Below are 22,052 nucleotides of genomic sequence, written 5' to 3' on the forward strand. Positions count from 1 at the left end.
CTGTAAAATAACCTCACAGCTTTCCAGCTTCCCCTTAGGATAAAAAGCCCAAGGGATAATTCTAGTTTGTCAGTTTCCCTCTGTGATTTAGCATGATTAATACTTATATCCACATCCTCACACACACACGATGCCTGCATTTTGGACTAATTCCCTCCATTTCAGACCAAGTTCTCTCTAAAAAAGATGAAAAGCTACTGCCAAGCCTGCTTTTGGGGTCTAAGCACCATGCTCTGGTGCAGCTGGGTAGTAAAATGCTCTCAGCTGTGTGTCTTGTGAGGGTAGGCATCGGGGTGGTCGCTGAGACAATGGGCTGAAATGTACAGTGTGACATGTACTCCCTGGGCCTGGTGCACCACCTTTATCAAGCCCCTGGGGGAACAGGTCACTGTGCATCACTGGGAGTGAGGTGGGATTTGCAGGAGGAGACCCAAGCAGGGCCAGAACCGAGGACAGGTCCATGGCTGGGACAGGGGCAGGTGCAAGTGCAGGGTCAAGGGAAAGTGTAGAGACACAAAGGAAAAGTAGCAGGGGCGGGGGGAAGGGGAAGGAGAAAGAGTCAGGGCAGGGGAAGGGGAAAGTAGCAGGGGTAGGGGAAGGGGAAAGTAGCAGGGGCAGGGGAAGGGGAAAGAGTCAGGGCAGGAGAAGGGGAAAGAGTCAGGACAGGGGAAGGGGTAGGGGCTGAAGCAGGAGCTGTAGCAAGAGGAGTAGGAGGAAGAGTAAGAGCAAGAGCCCAGCAATGACTGGGGAAGGGGTAGAGTAAGGGGCACGGGGAGGGGAAAGGGCAGGTCTAGGAGCTGGAGCTCCTAGAAACGGGCACAGGTAGGAGCCGGAGCAAGAGAAAGAGCATAAGTAGGAGCAAAACCAGGCACGGGCAGCGCGTTCGCCGCCAGAAACGGCGGAAGGGGGCATGGCTCCCCGCTTCCATCCCGTCCCTCTCCTCTGTGGTGACGTCACCGCGAGCACCTCCCGATTGGGCCGGCGGGGGGCAGGTGACCTGGCGGCGTGACGCCAGCGCGTCGCCAGCGCGTCGCCGGGGAGGCGAGGCGAGGCGAGGCGGAGGGCAGGTAGACAAGATGGCGTCTCCCGGTTGTGGGGACGAAGGTGGTAACGCGGGGCAGGTTTCGTAGGGGCAGGTCGTGAGCAGTGGCACGGGAACAGCCGAAGACGTTAGCCGGGGGTCGCCAGGCGCCACGCAGGTAACGAGTAGGACGGGTAACGAGTAGGGGTGCTGTTTTTTCTTGTAGTGGGCCTGGGCAGGAGCCTCTCTCTTGCGTCCTCCGCCCCGCCGGTGGGCCCGAACTTTTCTGCCGCTTCTCCTTGTCATGGGTGGGGGACTCTCCGCTCCCCCGTCGTGATCCAGCATATATGTAGTGAATTTAGGGCGGCTGTGGGGCCGCTGGCCTCCCGAGGCGGGGAGGGAGTCACAAACTGGGGAGCCGCTCCGCTGGCCACGAAGGGAAGAGATCTTGTGGGCACTGTTTAGCCTGTGGCTTGCTCCGCCTTCACGGCGTCCGTTTAATGGCGATGAGAACTTGCGCCGTCAGCTCGGAGGGACGGACACCTTGGGTTTGGGCTGGACCTGCGGAGCAGAGGAAGGTCAGGCAGGTAGGGTGACACTCCTTTTCCTACAGTCTCTTGATTGTCGTAGTTTCATGCACTGCTTGAGTCGAAGAAATAACTTTCTGCTTAATAATACGATATATTTCTAAGAAATGTTAAAATCTGAGTAAACGGTTAGTGTCCATCATACTTCAAAGCAAGTTCTTCCTCACTTCAATAAATCTTATATGGTGGAGTAGGTGTGTGGGTTTTGTCAATCCTGCCTTCAGGAAGTTTGGTTCTTGTGGTGTGAAAATTTACCTTCTCTATGCCACTTGCGACTTTAGATTTCAACTGTGTTCACACTTTGGTTGCATTTTCTTGTGGGCTGAAGAGCCAAAGTCATAACCCTCTGCATCTCTTCCTGCTTGTTACCTGTTTCCAGGTCCTTTTCAATTAGCTGTTCTTCTTTTGAGATGCAGACATGTCATGGATGTATACACTGGTTGAAGGATACTTCGGTTTTGTAGTGCCTAATTTCATGATAATGCCTTGTGTTCTGTTTAGCTTAGTTCATACCAGAAGTAAAACATCTAACATTTCTATGAAAATTATTTAGTATAATTTAAGAACTGGTTTTGTGAGTTTAGACAGTTCAATATCTGTCATTCTAAAGGGAAAGTTAGGATTGTGCTTTTTTTTCCTAAACTAGCAAAAGAAATTATAGTAGAAGAAATCGAATCATCACTTTATCAGGGTTGTTATTACCTGCATAATTTAAAAATGATAATAGTATAAAAGAAGTAGTCTTACGGAAATCCTGTGACGTTGATGCTGTGTCATTAGAACAGAGATAAGCACATGGACTCTGGCACTTGGCTGTGCGACTAATATAGCTACCATCCTGGACTCAGTGAAAATGCATTCATGTTAAATTTAAGCACTTTGAGGTGGTATTCCTAAATTATAACTGTATATTAGCCAAGTTAAGGAACTATTGAATTCTAGCTGATGTAACTTGAGCAGCTGTGCTGCTTATAGAAGGCACACTGTTTCTCACAGCCTGTTATGGTGTTAAGAGGCTTTTGTATGAACTCGGTGAGGGGAATCTTGCTCATACTGTGATCTAGGGTGTGTTAAGGAAAAAAGGAAGATGTGATACTGTAATTAGACAGACCTCTCTGTCTGGGACTTTCTGCTCCTGTGCAGGCATTCTGTTGGCTTCTTAAGGCTGACCCTGCATACTGGGGATCTCTGCTCTGCAGTCACATTTTCAGGGGAGAGGGGAAAAACAGACATTTTGACCTCTGCCTCTCCTTTTCTCCGGAGAGGACAGAACTATGTATGTAGCTGTGTGTGTGATAGCCATAGTGGGGGGAATGGGGCTGAGATGGTATGCGTGGTAGCAGTAAAGCAGAATTGCACCTAATTATTCAAGCCCTCACAAGATAGTGTTAGGCTGCAGTTCTGCTACTTAATAAAATCAGTTTTCTGTATATGAAGAGCTGTGATTCAAAAGTGGCTGGGGGGCTTTGAATCACCACTGTGGTTGGGTGGCCTAAACCTTTTAGGCAAAATCTTAGTTCTGGTCATAGAGGAAGAAATAATGTATTGTCTTTAAACTTAGCTTTTACAATCTTGTGGCTTTAGTCTCAGTAATAAAACCAAAAGTGATTGCACTTTTCCTGTTTCATCAGCTGCAGCTGGACTGTTTGGTACTTTTTTCTCTGTGAGCACAGTGTGGGACAAAGGAGTCTGGAAAGAAGTGACTTCTACTAAAATCAGACATTCCACATAAGTCGAGTGTAAGCTGAAACAAAGGTACTAGAAACTGAAGGCATTGATTTAGGGACCAGAACCCCAGACACTGTCTTACTGATAGAAGGAGATGCTTTAACCCTGATGGGTGGCAAACCCTGAGAACAGAGCGCAGCTAGAAGGAAAACACAGACAGGTCGGCTCCCTAGAGGCCTCTGTGACCCAAGGGAGTTATGCAGGGACCTGATAACAAGAACAAAGCAAAACTTGGGACAGAATTATGGAATCCCTTTATCTCTTGCTTGATGTTTGCTTAAGCCTTCTGAAAAATATATGCGTTTGTGTGATACTTTCTCTCTGTAGCCAATCATGAATTTACAGCTGTAGTATGGACATACCAATGACCAATTACAAGCTGCCTTCTGATGTTTTGTTAACCTATATAAAGAAAAACCTTTGTTCAATAAATTGACACTTGGCTTGCATCAGGCCTCGTCCCATCTCTCACATCGCAGCAAGAAACTTCAAAGGAAAACCAGGGAAGTCTCAGGTGTAAGATACATAAATTAATGATTGTTAGTTTAATTTCAGAGTATCTTAAGAGTACAGAGAATATACTGGTCATCTGGGAGATTTACCTTATTGATAGATAGAAACTTATCAAAAAACATGGAAGAGTCTCTTCTCTATTCTTTGTGTGGTGCTGTGTCGGTGTGAGCTGAAATTCCCCCCCCCACCGACAAGTAACCAGGCTAGCCCAGTCTGGAAGCAAATGAAGGCTGTATTTACAAGCAGAGTCTAAAATCTGCAATGAAATGCAATGAATATGTACAAATATACAAAATTCACAACATTTACAAATATATACAATCAACAGAAAAGCACAACCGATCTCCCTCTGCTTCCCCCCAAGGGGACCCTCCCAAAGGGGCCTCCCTCTCTCCCAGGAGCTTCCCCTCAGACCCCTCTGGACAGAGAAGCAGAGTTAGTTAAGCAGAAAGTTGTTAACTTAGCTGCCAAGGTCAGTACGTGTCATCTTCAGCCAGAAGAGAAGAAGAAACAGCAGCCAGACAGCCCAGCAGCTGCCCCCACTGCAGAACGCAGAATGTGCAGAATGCCTACTTTGTTTTGGGTTATAGTTCTTAAACATTTCTATCTATCCAATGGAAGTGTTTAGAACAGTCAGTATTTTGATTTCTTACACCCAATAGTGACTTATTTACATTCTTTTACTTTCTCTGTTTTGAACTTTGCAAGGAAAAAATTAAAAAGACAGTTTCAAACCATCACAGGTGCTTTGCAGTGTCCAGTACTTGCTGTCCTAGAGACAAACATCTTCAATTGCAGAATAGGAGTCAGGCTTCTGGACCAATCCAGCAGATCACCTCATCTTACTCTATCATTCTGGCAGTTAGCATTTTTTTGCGTGGTGCTGGTGTCTAAAATGCTATCATACCACAGAAGGCATTACCTTTTTCATTGTATGAGCTTATGCTTTCCTGTTGCTTCCAAAAACTTTAGGGATTGATACTTCGGGATGTACAATATTGTTATTAGTGTCTGGTCTCTATATCATAGGAGTCTCTGTATCATAAAAGTTTTTGACCTTAGCCTGTTCATGTATTTTACACTTGGTGTGGGTTCGACTATTTTGATAAAGTGATAAAAGTGTGTGAGAAATTGTTACTTACTAGGCAGAACTTCAGCCTTCTCTGGCAATTTGTTTCTAGCATAATTACTTCCATTCTTTTCAGTCATAAATTTCAGAGCTTCAGCTGTCATTTTACAAGGATCTGTATCTAAGGGCATTACTATTTAAAATTGATCAGTGCAATTCAGATTAATCAAGAATCAAGAAGAAGAATCAAGAAGGTTGGAAGAGACCTCAAGGATCATCGAGTCCAACCTGTCACCCTACACCTCATGCCTATCTAAACCATGGCACCAAGTGCCACGTCCAATCCCCTATTATTAATGTCAGTGTAGAGAAGGTCTAGTGGAGCTGTAATTGAAAAGCTCTGGAAGAAGCTTTTGAAAACTATTATTTGAAGGAAAGGCAAAGAAGGGGTTTTTACAAATTATAAATAGCTTTCGTGTTTGAAAAACTAGCTAAGTGTGGCAAAGGTTGGTTTCTCTGCTGTGTCTGCTTGCTCTGCAAACTAGGAGGGCAGTGCTATTGATCTTACAGCATTTACCACTCTACAAGCAATCATTTGGATCACAGCTGATTGATCAAGCCTGAGTACAGTTTTTCTGTGTTAACTACCTAGGTAGTTAATCCACTCTGGTATGCCAGTGAATTGCTTCATGCTTTGACCCTCTGATTTGGTTTGAATAAGCTCATGTTTTGTGTCCCTAATGATCTTCTGCAGTCAGTGTGGTCTTGTATAGAGGTCTCTAAGAGAAGCTGAGAATTCTGGATTTTCATTCTCCTACATGATGAAGCTTAGTCCAAATCCTTGTTTGCATGGGGAATACATTTTCTTGATTGTTAAGAATACCATCATTGCTATGATTGGGAAATTTTTAAAGAATGGCTTGTATGGCCAGACTTGAGGGTGGGTTTTGTTGTTTGTTTTTGTTTTCTCGTTGAAGGCTACAGGGTGTTTTTGGAATCCTTTAACCTTGCAGTGTACTTGATATACAGAGTATGTAGAAGAGGGAACAGGGTATCAGTGTTCTGACTTAGGTTTAAATCTTATTTTCTAGAAGGGAAAACAGTGTTTCAAAATACTGTGCTGCTAATGCACTGGCTTCAAATTTGAACTTTTATTTCCTCATCTGCCTTTTGTGTCAGAAAAATCTTACACCAGAGTAGCGTTTTAAGTGGGGACATCAGAAGAACATGAGTTCTATTCAAGCAGTCAGTTCTTCAGCTCGAGGATGGACTGAATATGAACATACTCAAGCTACTTAGCTATTGGCAATTGCTACATAATGGAGACTAGTAACAGAGGTGTGAGCTCATAGTCTAGTCTGTGTTGCTGGAGATCAGCATTCATGGTGCAGCTACCTGCTAGATTATCCAAAAGATTTCATTTAAATCCCTTCCTGGTCTGTGTGTTTGTTCTTGCATTTGACATCTCTAGGGTAGGGGCAGATGAAGCTGACTGAAATGCCTAGTGAGATTTATTCCCTCAATTTGGGAGGTTGGATTTATAAGAGTATGTGTGTTACCAGTTGTGCTATGTCAAGTATTAGCACTGTACTTAATCTGGACATAGAGGTTTGTCTATATGTTGAACCAGATTTGCCTCATCATTTCTGAACTCTAAAATAAATCTAGATTCCTAGTTTATAAACACTCTGCAAAGTAATTGTTAAAGCATGTGCATTTCCTTTTCTGATACAGCAGTGCCACACTGGGATCCACCCTAATGACTAATATCACCATGTGGTGTCTTTGTACAGTGATATGTAATAATTTGAAATAGAAATAGAGGAGGCACATGTAGTGGGGAAAGGAGTTTACATGAATAAAATCACTGTTAATCATCTGGAATAAAATTATGTATGGCAAAAAAGGATAGAAGAGCTTTGCTACATACCTTATTATGTATGGCAAAAAAGGATAGAAGAGCTTTGCTACATACCTTCTGAGGGAAAAGAAACAAAACTCTTAATTATTTACTTAAGTATTAGGTCACCATGAGTCATTTGTTGCCAGTCCATTTGATTCTTTGCTAGAAAAAAAGGTGGAAGATTATTGAGTTTCATTTCACTTAGAGTTTTCATAACACTTTGAAAAGAAGATTATGCTTTTCATAAAGTTAAAGTACCTTTAGGTTCTTTATTGGGAAGAATGGGGATGAGTAAATGTGAGTTGGAGTTTTGCAAACAAACTGGCGGAAAATTACGGTAATATAAAATACATATGCACTTGAGGGGGTAGTAAACCATAAAGATTTTGGAAGGTGGATTTCTGTGTTACATGGATCTGAGCTCCTTATAGACCTAGATTTGCTAATGGAGCTATAATTTTGTCAGTGGTAAATGGCTGTACAGGCATTTACTTTCACAAGAAAACATATAACTGTTCCAGATTCTCTTGTAGGGAATACTTTAAAGAAAATGTTTGGGTAAAAAAAAATTCTTTATCAGATTTTAATTAGCCAAATATTTGTGTTACTCTTTTAATCTGAAGAACTGTCAGACTTGGATTTTGGTCTGGGAGGAGATGAATTTCAGGAATGCAATTTCTTTATATCACTGAACTCTCTGTGGAAGAATGCTTGCTAGATTCTGCTTGTGTCTTAGCAGGGGACAATTTTCAAAATCCCTATAGTTGCAGGTCTCCTTCTTGTGTGTAGACAGGAGTTGAATACATCATTTCTCTTAGCTTACTGGGAAAAATTTTGATAGCTGCTAAAGTGCTTGCAGTGTTTTTCTAAACCACCTGTGCTTAGTAAGGTACTTTCTTTGCAAAAAAGGTACATATAAGCTTTTTGATTTTAACTAACACCATGGAATTTTTCTTAATTTGTATGCTAAGAGAAAACTGACAGATTCAAGTGTGGACATAAATGTCATACTGTTAGGGTTCTGTAGTATCTTCTACAGTAAACTCTTCAACTGGACAAGTTTTTATAAATACAGCTTAAAGAATCCACTGGTGCATGCTGGTGATATATTTTATATGTTTATGTGCATATGCATATATATATGATACTATATAGTAAGCAACACTCTGTTGTCCATCTTCAGTGTATATTTGGGTGTCATTCTCTTCTCCCTAGTAACAATTATAGGACAAAAAGAAATGATCTCTAGTTGCACCAGAGGAGTTTTAGTTTGGCTATTAGAAGGAACTCCTTTGCTGAAAGGGTTGAATCCCATTCCTGGAGGTGATTGAATCCCCGTCACTGGACATGTTTAAAAGGTGCAGAAATGTGGTGCTAAGGGGCACAGGTTAGCACCAGACTTGGTATACTTAGGTAACGGTTGGGCTCAATGATCTTTAAAGTCTTTTCCAACCAAACCAATTCTATTATTTTATACATAATATGCATATATGATATATATGAGATGCAAAATTAATTAAGATAGACAAAGGTGAAAAAGTTAAACATTACTTCAATGGGAAGGTGGTCTAAGCTGCTTTTGGAGCCAGGAACAGACTCCAGAAATGCACGTGTGGTTGAAATAATGACTATCACATCTGTTTGTGTGATACGATGTTATCCTTTTCATATCTCAGCTTCCATATTGCTTATGCACGTAATCTGAAGATATGTCTGCCTCTTGGCATGCTATGTATGTGCAATGTGGAGAGAAGAAGCTGTGGATGTTGTTGTGAGGTTGTGGGGCAGTCTCATCCAGTGACCTACTCTGGTCTAGTAAGGTAGAAATAAGGATAGATTGCTGAAGCTGAGTCCTGAGGGAAAGAAGCTGATATGTCTGTGAAGGCTTCTTTTACATAAAAATTGAGCTGATTTAGTTACTCATTGCTTTAAGTGTTGCAGAGGTTGCATTCATTACTGTAGCTGCTGAAGAAATTTCTAATTTTCAGGAAAAGTGTTCATACTACTGAGATTGGATATATAATGTGTAACAAAATTGCAGCCTTAAGAAGTTCAAGTAGTGACTTAGAAATAAAGTTCAGGCTAAGACCAGTTTCCAGAACAACATCATTAAGGTAAGGCTTTTATGGTAAGATGAAAACCTGAATAGGAGTGATTTGTTATGGAATATAGGGGAGACAAATGTATTTATCAAAACTTTAGACAATAAAGTGAGATCCTTAGGGTGTCTTTGTATTTGGGCATTCAGGAAATCCAAGTTCTCTTCTGGATTTCTTGCTGTCTGAGCTGGATGACCGTGGGCAGACTGCTTCAGCTTCATGCCCTGTTCTCCACACCTGCAAAAAAGTAATAGTTTTGCTGCAAGTTAAGTTCCTTGAATACTATTTTAATGTCTTTTATAATACTAGGCAGTGCTGAGGTATAAGGGTATTTTGACGAAACTACTTTCTGTTCAGGGGAAAGGTAATGAATGAAAAGTCTCTGTGTGTGTGTGTATATACCTGTCAATATGAATACCCTGAATATCATCTGAAAGCAGAGTCTGTTGCTACATTTTATTTTCCATTTTCCATTCTATTTGAGCATGAAGCTTTAGTTCAGTATTCATAAACTCTTGTCATTGGGAGGTTTGTAATTGTGTGTCTGTCATTCCCATAACCTTGCACGTTTCTGGATTTTGCTCTGAGCATTTGTAATAGAAAGATCATCTTGTTTATACTGTAGTAGTTCACAGGCTTCCAGTCTGCACTGATCCATAAATTCATCTGCTTCAAATATTAAGTACAAGTGTAGGAGGGCATACTGAGTTACTGTCTTAGAGAGAAAGCAGACCTTACCAATTGTTTTTGAACTGAGGAAGTACAAATATTTTATGTGGAAATAATTGGAATTAAGGTAGGTGAATGCAGAGGTGTAGATAAAAGGTATTTTGTCTGGTGGCTGTGGCATAGCAGGGAGGGAGGAATTTGGCACCTGTGGTAGTGATTTGCTTTCTGAACTGTGTAAAGGTGAGTGCAGCAGCTGCAGCATCCTTCAAAGTTACATCTCAGGGATTGGATAGTTGTTCTACTGTCTTTCTTAAAGGGTGAAGATTGACTGCATGCTTGTGTTTTTCACTGCCAGTAACCTTAACTGCACACACAAAAAAATTAACCTTGTTTAACAGATGTTCTGACTCTCTTTTTTCTTTTCTTTTTTTTTTAACCTGCTGCTTGTGGCTACCATTCCAGAATTTTGCAGTCTGGAGTGCGCTACTTCAGGTGGTGTCAGCCAATGAAACTTTCTATTATACAGCACAGCATGCAGCTCTTTTACTGACTGTATTCTATTTTTGTAACGTATCCAGTGTGAGGACAACTTCAGTTTGAATTCTTTCCTCAAAGATAAATGTCTACTTTTTTACACTTGACAAGCTTGCTCTAGATTAACAACTTCCCAGGTTCTCATTGAATTAAATTCTGGAAGTATACTTGGTGTGGATACGATGACTTTGCTTAGCCCATTCAGATATTTGCTGCTGTTTTCATATGTCATATTTTTGGGTTTTTTTGGATAGCTAGCAATAATACTTCTGTTTCTGTGTGTTTTTTAAAGAGCAGAACTTAATCTTTGCCACCAGCTTTGATCTTCTCTAAAGTTATCAAGCATTTTCAAGAAATAATGAAGTTGTAAGTATTCACTTGAAAACTGCTTCCTGCTCTTAATGTTTCATTATATATCAGTTCTACATTTTTAATTAAAACAAGTGAAATGTTCTCATTTAAAATATGAATTCTGGTAGTGGAATTTAATTCAGTGTTGATGTACTGATAGTGTTTCCCATATAGGTCATCTCTTTCATGCAGTCCTTCAGTTCTGTTTGGACTGGATGGAAAAAGCTGAAAGCAGGCTCAACTGATACTATACCTATAGACAAATGAGGTTTGGTTCTTGTTTAGGCATTGTAGAAGTGGGACCCTGTTTTAACTTGCTGGATTGACTTTTTACATTTCAGTTTGGTTTCTTCATTCTATTGAGTTAGTCTGGGAAGGAGTGTGTCATTGCTGAGACCTCAGCTCAGAGAACTTGTCTGTTAGTTTCGTCCTTCAGTGCAGCAAAACCTGAGTTCTTTTCAGACATATTTCTGTATAGGGTTATTTTCTTGTTTCAGTCTTGATAAGAAGGGTTGGATGAAAACAGGCATCTGTTGGCTTACTAGCAGGGACACAGGAATTAAGGACAAAATTAGCTAGCATTGAAAGCGAAAACTTTACCAGTGATATGCTGATGAGTGGAAGAAGATGGAAAAAAAGTGAAATTGTAAAGAATGTCAATTTTCACCCAAGATGGAGTTCACACTTCTCACATTAGTTGTGTCAGGACAAAGGCAAACCAATCCTATGAGGTATATTTTGGAAGTCAGGTAGGTTTGAGATGTGAGTTTTATGTTGTCACTGCAGAAGAGTGTTTTGGGTTACACACTTTTCCAGATAGAGCTGCATGCTTTAGTAACAGGAAGTCTTTACAGTTTTCCTTTCATGTTTTTCAAAGTGTGTGTTTGATGAAAGTGCAGTGATTAGAAATGTTTCCTGGAAAACGGGCAACGGTGAGAGATGAAACTGGAAGAAGGTGGATTTAGATTCGGTATAAGGAAGAAATTTTTTTATAGTGAAGGTGGTGAGATACTAGAGTTGCATAAAGAAGTTGTGGGTGCCTTATGACATGAAGTGTTCAAGGCCAGATGGGACTTTGAGCAACCTGATGAAGTAAAAGATGTGCCTTACTGTGGCAGGGGATGGACTAGGTGATCTTTGAAGGTCCCTTTCATCCCAAACGATTCCATGATTGGTGGCTTCAAAATGAAGTGAATTTGCAGGGAACTTCTGTTTGTGGAATGTGGCTCTTCTAGTTGAGAGAAGTGAGGTACGCTAGTGGAAAACAAGCTTTGGATGGCTGAAAGAGTTCAGTGGTTTTAACCACATTATGGGAAAGATCTGTATGGAGTTGGAGAAGGCTCTTAGTGGCCTTTATGTTTATTTAAACTGCTTTGAAGGTAGTGTCTCTCATGCTGAGTTCATGCTGAGTTTTAGTGTGCAGGGCAGCAAAGTTGTGTGTAGGTGGAATAGTTAATTTCACATGCTGTATTTTCTGTCAGTACCGTACTGAATTTTGCTTGGAAAACACTGTGTGTGGTGAGAGTGGGTAGTGCATGTGACCCTTGTAAAGAAGAAAAATTGATGAATCTATAGTAGTCTAACACTGATCCCATTATTCTTGTACAGTGCAATAGACACTTACTTTAGCTGAGTTCAAATATGTGAAATGGCAAATTATGTTTGACAGATTTTATTTTTCCATTTTAAAAGTTCTGTCCAACTTGATTTCTTGCTAGATGTTGTCTGCATACACATTCATATTTCATCAAGTTTCTAACCAAAAGCATAACTATGAATATAAATATTACTGTTTCTCTCCTGAGTTTTATAAAAGAAAAGGTAGTTGTATGGCTTAATTTGGATTGGATTTTTTAAAGTAGTCATTTCATCACTGAAGTGTGTTAAAAGTATTAAATTTTGGTTAATTTATGTTTATCAAAACAATGCAAATCACTTTCTGCAATTAAGTATTGTGCATCGGTACTGGGAGTAGGTCCTGCTATGGGCAGCAGAGTTGAACTTGTTCCTAAGCAATACTACGTCAGCTACCTCTACAACTTTCCTACGGGTCTTTGACCAAGACAAATCTTGAAACTGTACAGATTGTTATTTTGGGATTAAAAAGGGGACGTTCTGATTAATGGCAAAAGCTAGTTTGCTGTGTTCTGTTGGCAGCAATTTGGTAATGTTTGTCTAGTTTTCCTCATTCACAATTAGGACAAGGCTGAAGTATTAATAATATCCAAGTACTTCAGAGTCAGCTTGTTACAGATTGAAGTATCACTGCAATAAATAGAGCATTTTAATTAGCTCTTGCTGCTCTGGGTTTCTGACATACATTTTAAATGGGCAGGATATTCCACTGTTTTTTTTAATGTATCTTTATAACAAAAGAACAGAAGTACTGGCCATTTGTTTTTGAAGATATCAGCTTTCTGTAGTTAGCAGTTGCTCTCATTTCAGAAGGGTCATACTGAAATACTAGCTTTTTCCTAAGCGTTAGAATTAACTGGAAAAGGTAATGCACATACCTCTCTCTGTCTTGTGCTATGATTACTCCTAAAGGTTTGACTGATCTGTAATAGCATGAAATCTTGTGCTAATTAAATGGAAGCAGCTAAAATTGTGGAGTCGATAGGTTTTTTTTCATCTCACTATTTTCAGCTCTCAGAAGTGGTAGGTATTTGCTTCCCAAAATTTATGTGTAGGAGAATAGTTGATAAAAGCAGTTGCTCTGTTCATCAAATCTAGGACTTTAATTGCTGCCTTGTGAGATTATTGTAGCCCTTATTGGTGCTATGAGTGCTATATCATCTGTCCTCGCTTTTTCGGAAAACTAGAATGTAGGAGGTGCACAGCATATTTATATTTTCTACTAAGGTTTATCATGCTAATATCTGCCTTGTTTCTATTGTATCTCATGAAGGGAAAGGTGGTCCTTCTGTTTCTGGCTTACCGCCCTTTTCTTGGAGATACTTCAGCTTCTTGATTAGTGACACTGGTCTTGAGAACCACAAAAGGTGTGAAGTCATGGAATTTTGAAAGGTCACTTGTTTGCTGCAAGTGTTAAATGTGAACTTAGAGTAGGTGCATCTTCTGTGCTCCTGTTTGGCCCATCAGTCTCTGGCCCCAGGAAGAGCTTGCCTTGATCTGCCTTGACCACAGGACTTACAGCCATGTCTGTAAGTAATTTTCAGGTTTCTTATGCTCTGTCCTGTGAAACTTGTAATTTGAGGGACTTCCATCATCTATAAGCTTCAACTTCTTTTGGAAACTTGTGCAGTAAGTGATTCAAGGAATGAAAATTTTGTGCATTAGCATACTGTGTTTCCTCAGCCATTGTTGAGCTTTCCCTTATTTCTGAATGAAGTATGTGGCAAATTACCTTATGTCCCTTGAAAAAGAGGAATAGAGCTGTCTTTTTAACAGCCTGATGTCCTTAACCATCCCAAATAGTATACACTTTTAACAGCTTTAACTTTACAGTTGTAAAGTCTTTAACGAACAAAGTTGGACATGACAAGAAGGTATCTGTGTAACTAAAATTGTCTAATACTAATGCAGTGAATTTGTATGCAACAACAGAGTGAGAGATGCCATGCTTTTCTGAGAGCCTGTGGAAGAATTGTCTTCCACTTCCCACTGATGGATATGTACTGAAGCAGAAGGTGTAATTGCTCACTTTGTCACAGTAAGCAACATGAGAATTTGGAGAATCAATTTGTTCTAATGTTTGTTGCTGCTAGGAAGATGCTATGCGACAGCTGTGTGTAAAACCCTGTAATGGGTGTTATTGCCATCACTGGAGTACTGTCTTGTAATCCAATAATGTGATTTGTACACAGAACTAATCTTCAGGGACTCTTTCCTCCCTCTCCTTCCTACTCACATATTCTGAAAATGTTTTAGAAGTGCCATTTTATTGCAGATTTTAGGGTGATGTCGTCTCTTTGGAGACTGCATTAAATAAAAATTGAATCTGTACTGTACTAACGTTCTATGATCAACTTTTTACTGTCAGTCTATGTAAGAGATCTCAGTTGCCTAGCAGTGATTTAACACTCACATAAGTAGGAAGCTGTGATGTGAGAATTTTAATTTTTGTTCTCAATAGGCACTGCCTACTTCTAGTTTCGTTTTATGAAGCTACATACCGAATCCTGATGTTGGCTATAGCCTTTCACTTTCACTAAAACAACTAGTTACGGTGAGAACTTAAACTGCTGTCTAAATCTGGAATACCTGTGATATGTTAGAAATCAGTCACATTGATTAAACTGTTTTTCACAGTTCCTCAGTATAAAATTAATAGGTCACAAATGTGATATGGGGGAATTTTTTTTTAATGTTGGGGGTTTGTAGTTTTCTGAGTGAATGGATGCACTCTCAGTTCTGTATGTATATATAATACACAATGTGTATTAACAGACAAAATCGAAGGTGAGAGGTAAGGTCTCTTTTTTTCTGAAAATCATAGATGTACTGATTTGATTACAGTTGATGATTTGAGGTATTTGGCTTTCCTGTGCTGTAGTAAGTACATTTCTCTGTTATCTGAGTCTTAGGTGGGAGTTACTTCAGAGAATTCATGTGGTCTGGACTCTAGACATACCTACACCCCAAAATGAGAATTACAGCAGCAAGAGACTAGTTCTTCTTGACAGATAGTTAAATTGTCTCCTTATTGTCTGGCAGCACACCTAAGTAGTCATTCAGGTTTAAGTAGTTACATGCCAGGTGGATCGTCTTGGTCATCTCTGTGCTGTCCCTTCAAGCCTTTCTAGCTTGTCATTGGTCTCATTGTCCTGGTTGTTTCTGCTATTGTTTTCATCCTGTCACTTCTGTCTCTGCATCTTCAGGTTATAGGGTTGGGAATTTTTTTCTTCTTGGGATGTGGGGTTTTGTTTGGTTTGTTTGTTTTCTTCTGCTTCGTTGTTGTGGTTGTTTCCCTGTCCCTCCGTGCCCTTCTATCATTGTTCTGAGGTCCTCTGCCCTCATCCTGGGCTCTGTGTTCCTCTGGCTGAGAGGTTTTAAGAGTATTACCTTACTGCGTCGGTAAAAAATGAACTTAAAGACAGGAAAGGAAGAGCTCACATCAGATTGCTTCAGTGGCTGCTGATGCTAAATTCACTTAAGTTTTAGGCCCATGTAGCTTTGATCCTCTCTTCAGAGGGTTAGCCAGAACCAAGAATGAGGGACTGGGTGTAAGGAGGTCTACACTGATAAAAGAGAGCTGGCAGATGGCTGTAAGAAAACCTTGTAGTACTATGGAACTAACTTGTTTCTATAAGTCCAGGAGAGGTGTTTAAAAATTTTGCATGCATTATAGAGTATGTTTTTCATCAATTCAAAGTGTGCAGTAAAGCATCAGACCAAAATTTGTGCTTCCATGTGCCATTACCACAGTTGCTCTTCTGCATCCTGATTTGCAGTGTGATGATCAAAGAAAACAAAGGACTGCAGTTGTCCATTACCTGGTTTGCAGTAAGGCTTTGGGAGCAAGCCCCTTAAACTTCTGAAAGAGTGCCAGCAAAGGTAAGCAAACCTTTACCACACAGTGTAATGGCTGTGACTAAGCAAATACCATTCAGGTAATGCATAGTAGCTACATCATTAACTTTCTGACTGGCTGCAAATATTTTTCCAGCCCATGGGACAAAGCAACAGGAAGATGCTTGTAACAATGGTCCCTGAATAGCCTATCAAATCTGATTAGTCATGATACACTGTTTTAATTAAACCCTCTTTGGACAGGTGTAACAGTGTGAGAGCTGAAATCCTCCCTGCTGACAATAACCAGGCTAGCACAGTCTGGGAGCAAATGGAAGCTGTATTTACAGGCAAATCTACAACTATGATGAAATGCAATGAATATGTACAAATATACACTGTTCACAATGTTTATAAATACGTACAATAAAAAAAAAAAAAGCACAACCAAGCTTCCTTTGTTTCCCTCAAGGGGCCTTTCCCCAAGGGGCCTCTTCCTCAACCAGAAGGACTCTCCCCAGGCCCCACTGGCAGAAGGCAGAGAGTCAAGAAGCAGAGAGGCTGTTAGACTTAGCTCGCCAAGGTCAGTGTGTTATCTTCAGCCAGAAAAAAAAAAGAAGCAGCAGCCAGACAGCCCAGCAAGCAAGCCGAATCAGACTCAGACCACCCCAGCTTTGTTTTGAGTAGTGGTTCTTAAACATTTCTATCTCTCCAATGGAAGTGTTTAGAACAATCATTATTTTGCTTTCTTACACCCAATAGTGGCTTATTTACATTTCTTCGCTTTCTCTGCTTAAACTTTGTGAAGAAAAATTAAAAAGACAGTTTTAAACCTTCACAACAGGTGACAAAATGTGGCTATCAGTCTGTTCCAGTGTTACTTTGTGCAGTGCTTAACAATTCTTGGTTGCTGACAGTGCCTTCTGCAGTGCATCAGGAGGAGCTAGTGTGATTTAGACTCAGATGCCTGAGTTTGAGTTGTGACTGTCTCCCTGAGAAGTGGTCCATTTCATGATTAGCTTGCTATTGGTGAGCCTTAGCTAGTTCTGTAGTTAAAATGTTGCATATGGCAGAAGAAGAGTTTTTCCCACTGCACCTTGGGGTTAATTCAGGTGCCTAGGATTTTACTACAGGATTGCCAACAAAATCAAGATACTTAGTGCTTATGCGGCTGCAAAACTCCCTGGATGCTGAATATGCACATTGCTGCTGTTGTCTCTGGGGCAAATTGATGGTGTCACTGTAACATGGTGTTCAGTTACCTGAAATCATTATGTGAGATGGTATGGATATGCTCTCGATTGACCTTTTGGATAGGGTATTTAAATTATTATTTTAGAAATGATCTGTTTGAATTCTGTGTCATCTGTCAATGTACAGTCTGGAGTAAACTGCTTCTGGAGAATGATGACGTAGATTGCATAAACTCCATTGGTGGTACTGGTGCTAAAAGAACTTCCTTGTCAGCTGAGTTGCCAAAGTGAGAAGGTTATTCCCCTCATCAGAAGCTTTAAAATCCTGTAGAAAAGGATCACTTGCTTTTCAGTCTGAGAGTAATTAGAGTTCAGAAGGAAGTGTGTAGAGGCGTTGTCCTTAGTTTAGGTCTCCTGTAATAGTGATGAATGATGAACAGCCACTAGTACATGCTTGCAGGCAGTGTATCACAGCTTCCAGTGACATAGAGGACTGATGGTTTATGTGAAAGATGTATGACTTCACATGAGGCCTGTCATTTTTAGCAAGAGCAAATCAAGTTTGACATCTTAATTGCTCTTCTCATACAGAGGAACTAGCAATGTAGCAGAGTGTCTGACAGCATGAGGCTGTACCTTTCAGACCCAGATATTTCATGTGCTGTAGTTTGCAGCCTGGTCTCCTCTCAACACTGGACCTGTAAAACCCATTCAGTTTTAGTAGTTGACATGCCAGCTGTACTGGGTGGTCTTGTGGCTTTGCCCTTGACAGCCTTCCTGAGACGGCAGGCATGGCACTGTTTCGTCTCCTTTTTCTTATGTCATCGAAGTCTCAATATTTTGTAAACTTCAAAGAAGCAGTTGCCTGCTAGTGCCAAGACCAGTTCTCTGGCTTAGTGGAGTAGTTTTGAATGTAAAATGTTGAGTGAGATCGAGAGATGTGCTGAGAACTGGACAAACATTAAGCAGAATGACATGTGGCTTTTGTGTACAAGGTGTTCCTGGTGTTGCCCAGCGTGACTCACTTCCCCATAGTCTAGCATCTGCTCGCTGTGTCATGAAGTCTAGCTGCATATGGGTAATCTTCACACAGCTTTAGCCGTGTGTTGAATTCCTGATAGTCAGGGGGGTTGGTTCATCTGTTGCTTTCAACATAATATTGAGAGGGACCTTTACACAGCAAAAGATACTTTGCGGAAGTACTTGAAACTGACTCTTCCTGACTCCAGTCATGTCAGCAGCTACCAGGAATGAAGGTGTTGAATGTGACCTGCTCCAAGTTTTGCTTTGAGCACCATATGCTGCTGGTAGGGGTGTACCAGATAACTTCCTGGTTTTGATGAGTAACTTGGACAGGTCAGTCTGTGAGACATTTCAGTCTTCTGGAAGACTTAAGAAACAAAGGGAAACTGATGCTTTGTTGTGTAAAATGTCAAAGGAGGACTTACAAACTCAGTTATTTGAAGAATTGTGCTGTAGTGTCTTGAGAAAGATCTTTCAATGTATTTCTAATTTAGCGAAAGAACTTATTGTGGTATTGAACTCGTAAGCTTTTTGGAGTGTGATTTTTTTGTTTGTTTCTTTAGCTGACAACTAGTTAGACAGCTAATTCTGTCTTAACTCTTTTCTTCAGGACAGGCCTGCTTTATATTAAGAGCTGGGTAGGTATTTCCCTGTTTAACATCTTGGCCAAGTAGGATTTGCATCCAGATTTCAAAAGTTCTTAGTAGAATTGTTGGCAGGGCATGAGGACTCTTGTCAGCATTGTTTTCTTGTGTGTATCAGAAAATACCTTCCTAATGGCACCGTGTATTGTGTGTATGTGCTGTTACCTGCACATTACCCAGTGTGTCTAGACAAGTGCAACACTGACTGACTGCCAAATATAATAGTATCTCTTTTTAGAGAAGCAAGGATTAAACTGAAGCGGATCAATGTGATATTTTCAGTAGGAAGGGCTCTTCTTAATGCCAAGGGAGGCAGAATGTGCTCCATGGGGCTTGTTCAGAACAACCTCTGAGCGTGGTGATCTGGAACTCTCTGTCTTCCTAATCCACTTTGGTTGCTTCTTGGCTGTTTTTTTTCCCCTTCATTTTGCTATTTAGATTGTCAGGTCCTGGGGAAAGTTGTCTGCTCTGTCAGTTCTCAGAGAGATAAAATAAGTTTGCGTATCTGTCTTGGGAACAAGACAGGTATGCAAGCAGCAAGCATCTGTAAAGTGTCCCATAATCTAGAGATAAGACTGGAGATTGAGGCTGTGCTATGTCTATAAAGATGTTAAAGCTGTTAAAAATGTTTTGCAGGTTCTAAATGGCTTCTAAGAAGTTGGGATCTGACTCCCATGGTAAGTGGAATTTGGCATTGTTGTCTTTTCAATGAGATGAATCCTATGACTAACATCCCAGCCTAGACAGTCCATAAAGCCTGAGATGTTTAGCCTTTGTTACATTATGAAGTGTCTTGGCTTCCTCCTTGCATAGTTGCTTGCTGATGCTATGCTGCTCTTTGGTTAAGGTGAAATACATCCTGTGACTGTTACTGCTCCTTCGTAACAGAATGAATACCCTTCCTCTTCAAAATCAAAGCTGAATTTGTGATACTGATCAGGCATTTGCAGAAGGTGGCCACTAGATCTGTAGCTACGTCTTATGGAAGTCACATTAGAAATTGGATTAAAAGTGAAGCTTTTAATGTGTCATTGATCTATGCTTGCTGGTTCTGCTCAGTTGCTTGATTTTTTTTTTTTTTTCCTAAATTGGACTCAACTGGTTCAGCAGGTAAGTGAAGAAGAAATTATGTTCTTCATTTGAGATGTGATAATTGACATAATTATTTGCTTGTGTATAGGCTTATCCTTTAGAAAATGGGGTGCAATTTCAGACTATTAATATTTCTCTGGAACACTGAAGTTCAGTTTATTGTACATTATATAACTTCTCCAAATTACTAATCATTAAATGTAGTACTGGGAGGTTGATGTGAAATTTCTAGTATGATTTTTTCATGCTAGAAAAACTTCTGCTTTTAGAAACATGGCCTGGACACTGCCACAGTACTGTTTCTCAGGAGTAGTGAAGCAAATTCTTTGGTTTATTATGTTTTAAATCAACAGGGCAGTTGTTTCAGTCATTTCCAGGATTATTAAGAATTAATCCTAAGTGAATTTTGGCTTCCTGTAAAGCATCTAGCATAACAGCTACATTCATCTCAGTGTCTCTGCCAGGATGATTAAATTGATCAACACAGTTGTGTATCTCTTGTACTTCTTGTTGACCTGCTTATTAGAGCTTAGAGGACTGTTGTTGAATCACAGAATGTCTGAGGTTGGAAGGGACCTCTGGAGGCAACCATGTCCAAACCCTCTGCTTAAGTGGAGTCATCCAGAAAAAGTTCTTAGGGCTGTGTTCAGGTGAAGATCAGAATATGAGGTATGGGTGGAGAAAAAGGAACCTTTTTCTTGTCTGGAAGGGTATTCTGCAACTGTGCCTAAGCACAAAACTGCAAATGCTCTCCTGTTATTTGAATAATTGGAAGTTCAAGCTTATGTTCTCGTAGTTAGGGGAATCTAGAAATGCAGCTCTCATCTGTTGGAGATAGTGTGAATTATACCAAGTGCAGTATGTTAATATTGCGGTTGTATTGTCACTGTCACTATAGAACCTGAAAGCTTTTAGCTGTTAATTTCTGAAAAACATGTAAGTGTGGTTTGTGTGACCACAAAAACTGAGTCCAACTTTGGTTCTAAAACTCTAGGATCAGTGCATGCATACTATGAGAGCTCAAGTGATGACAGCACATAAACATGTAACTCCAAATTAGCCAGATGTTCCTGTTTTTGAAAGCTGCTCATCCTTTTTGAGCCTGTGGCTGCCTTGTGGATTAGTCAATAGTGCAGGAACACAAACAGTACTTAAACTCTCATCTGAATATGAAAATGGGTCAGATAAAAATGGCAAGTCACAGCTCACTGAGCAAGAGGTTAGTCACTGTATACTTAGACGTTGCCACTAATGTCTCTTTCAATCTGCAAAACTCGAAGTTACAAATGAGTGCTAGAGGAACAAAACAGATTGTTACACACAGGCAGATATCTTGCCTGTAATTCCAGAAGCTTAGACCAGTGATCCAAGAGACATCTTTTCAGTTAATCAAGAAATTGAGGGTAATTTGTGTTGTGGGTTTTCTAATAGTTCTTCACATCAGCTCAAGGAAAACAATCTTATAGTCTGGCTTCTTGCAGGTGGTTGAGCTCTAAGTGATTCTGCCTCATGAGTTTGCAGGATGTCTGAAGAATTTTGTCCCAAACCAGTTATTAAATAGCACATGTGAGTGATAGACATAAGTGACAGGTGGAGTACCATAAAATAGGTCTCATTGGAGTGATCACAAATTGGCAGATTAAGGTTAGATTACCTTTCTCAGAAATCAGAATTGCTGTGCCCAAATAGGCTTGCACGATTTCGCTGTGTTTGGGGTAAAGTGGAGTGTCTAGACTGTGGAACACTTTGCTTTTGTGACACTTTTGTCTAAATGTTCTCTTCTGCTTGTATGCCAAACCCTGGATTTTAGCTTATCTTAGCTGCAGTAAGGCTGGGTCATTTTATAGCCTGTTCTGAATGTGCAAAAAATGATAAATCTTTTTACAGAGATGTAACGGAATACAATGTTTAGGAAAACCCCAGCTTTCAGTTGTGTAGGCATGGTCTTGTCACAAGGGAAGCCAAGATACTGGGTATATTGACTTTAAAATCTGTTCAGTTGTTGGATTGTTATGTTGTTTGCTGTTGTAAATAGTTACAGGCTAGGACATTAAAAGGACAAACCAAATAACAACAACAACAATAAAAAAACAATCCCCCCACCAAACAAAACAACAAACCCAAACAAGTGCAAAACCAAACCACAACACAAAA

General features: G+C 40.3%; 1 protein-coding gene across 1 annotated transcript in view; it reads left to right on the top strand.

The window, feature by feature from the left end:
* Window positions 1–1,105: 1,105 nt before the first annotated feature.
* The window catches only part of UBAP1 (ubiquitin associated protein 1), a 32,960-nt gene continuing 12,013 nt past the window's right edge, over window positions 1,106–22,052 (top strand). Inside the window, exons 1-2 of the mRNA XM_054398290.1 lie at window positions 1,106–1,199; window positions 19,443–19,483. Of these exons, the coding sequence (XP_054254265.1) occupies window positions 19,450–19,483 (34 nt within the window). The 5' untranslated portion in view covers window positions 1,106–1,199; window positions 19,443–19,449. The remainder of the gene's footprint in view (window positions 1,200–19,442; window positions 19,484–22,052) is intronic.

Source organism: Indicator indicator, chromosome Z (assembly GCF_027791375.1).
Source record: "Indicator indicator isolate 239-I01 chromosome Z, UM_Iind_1.1, whole genome shotgun sequence".
In the NCBI taxonomy this organism is placed as follows: domain Eukaryota; kingdom Metazoa; phylum Chordata; class Aves; order Piciformes; family Indicatoridae; genus Indicator; species Indicator indicator.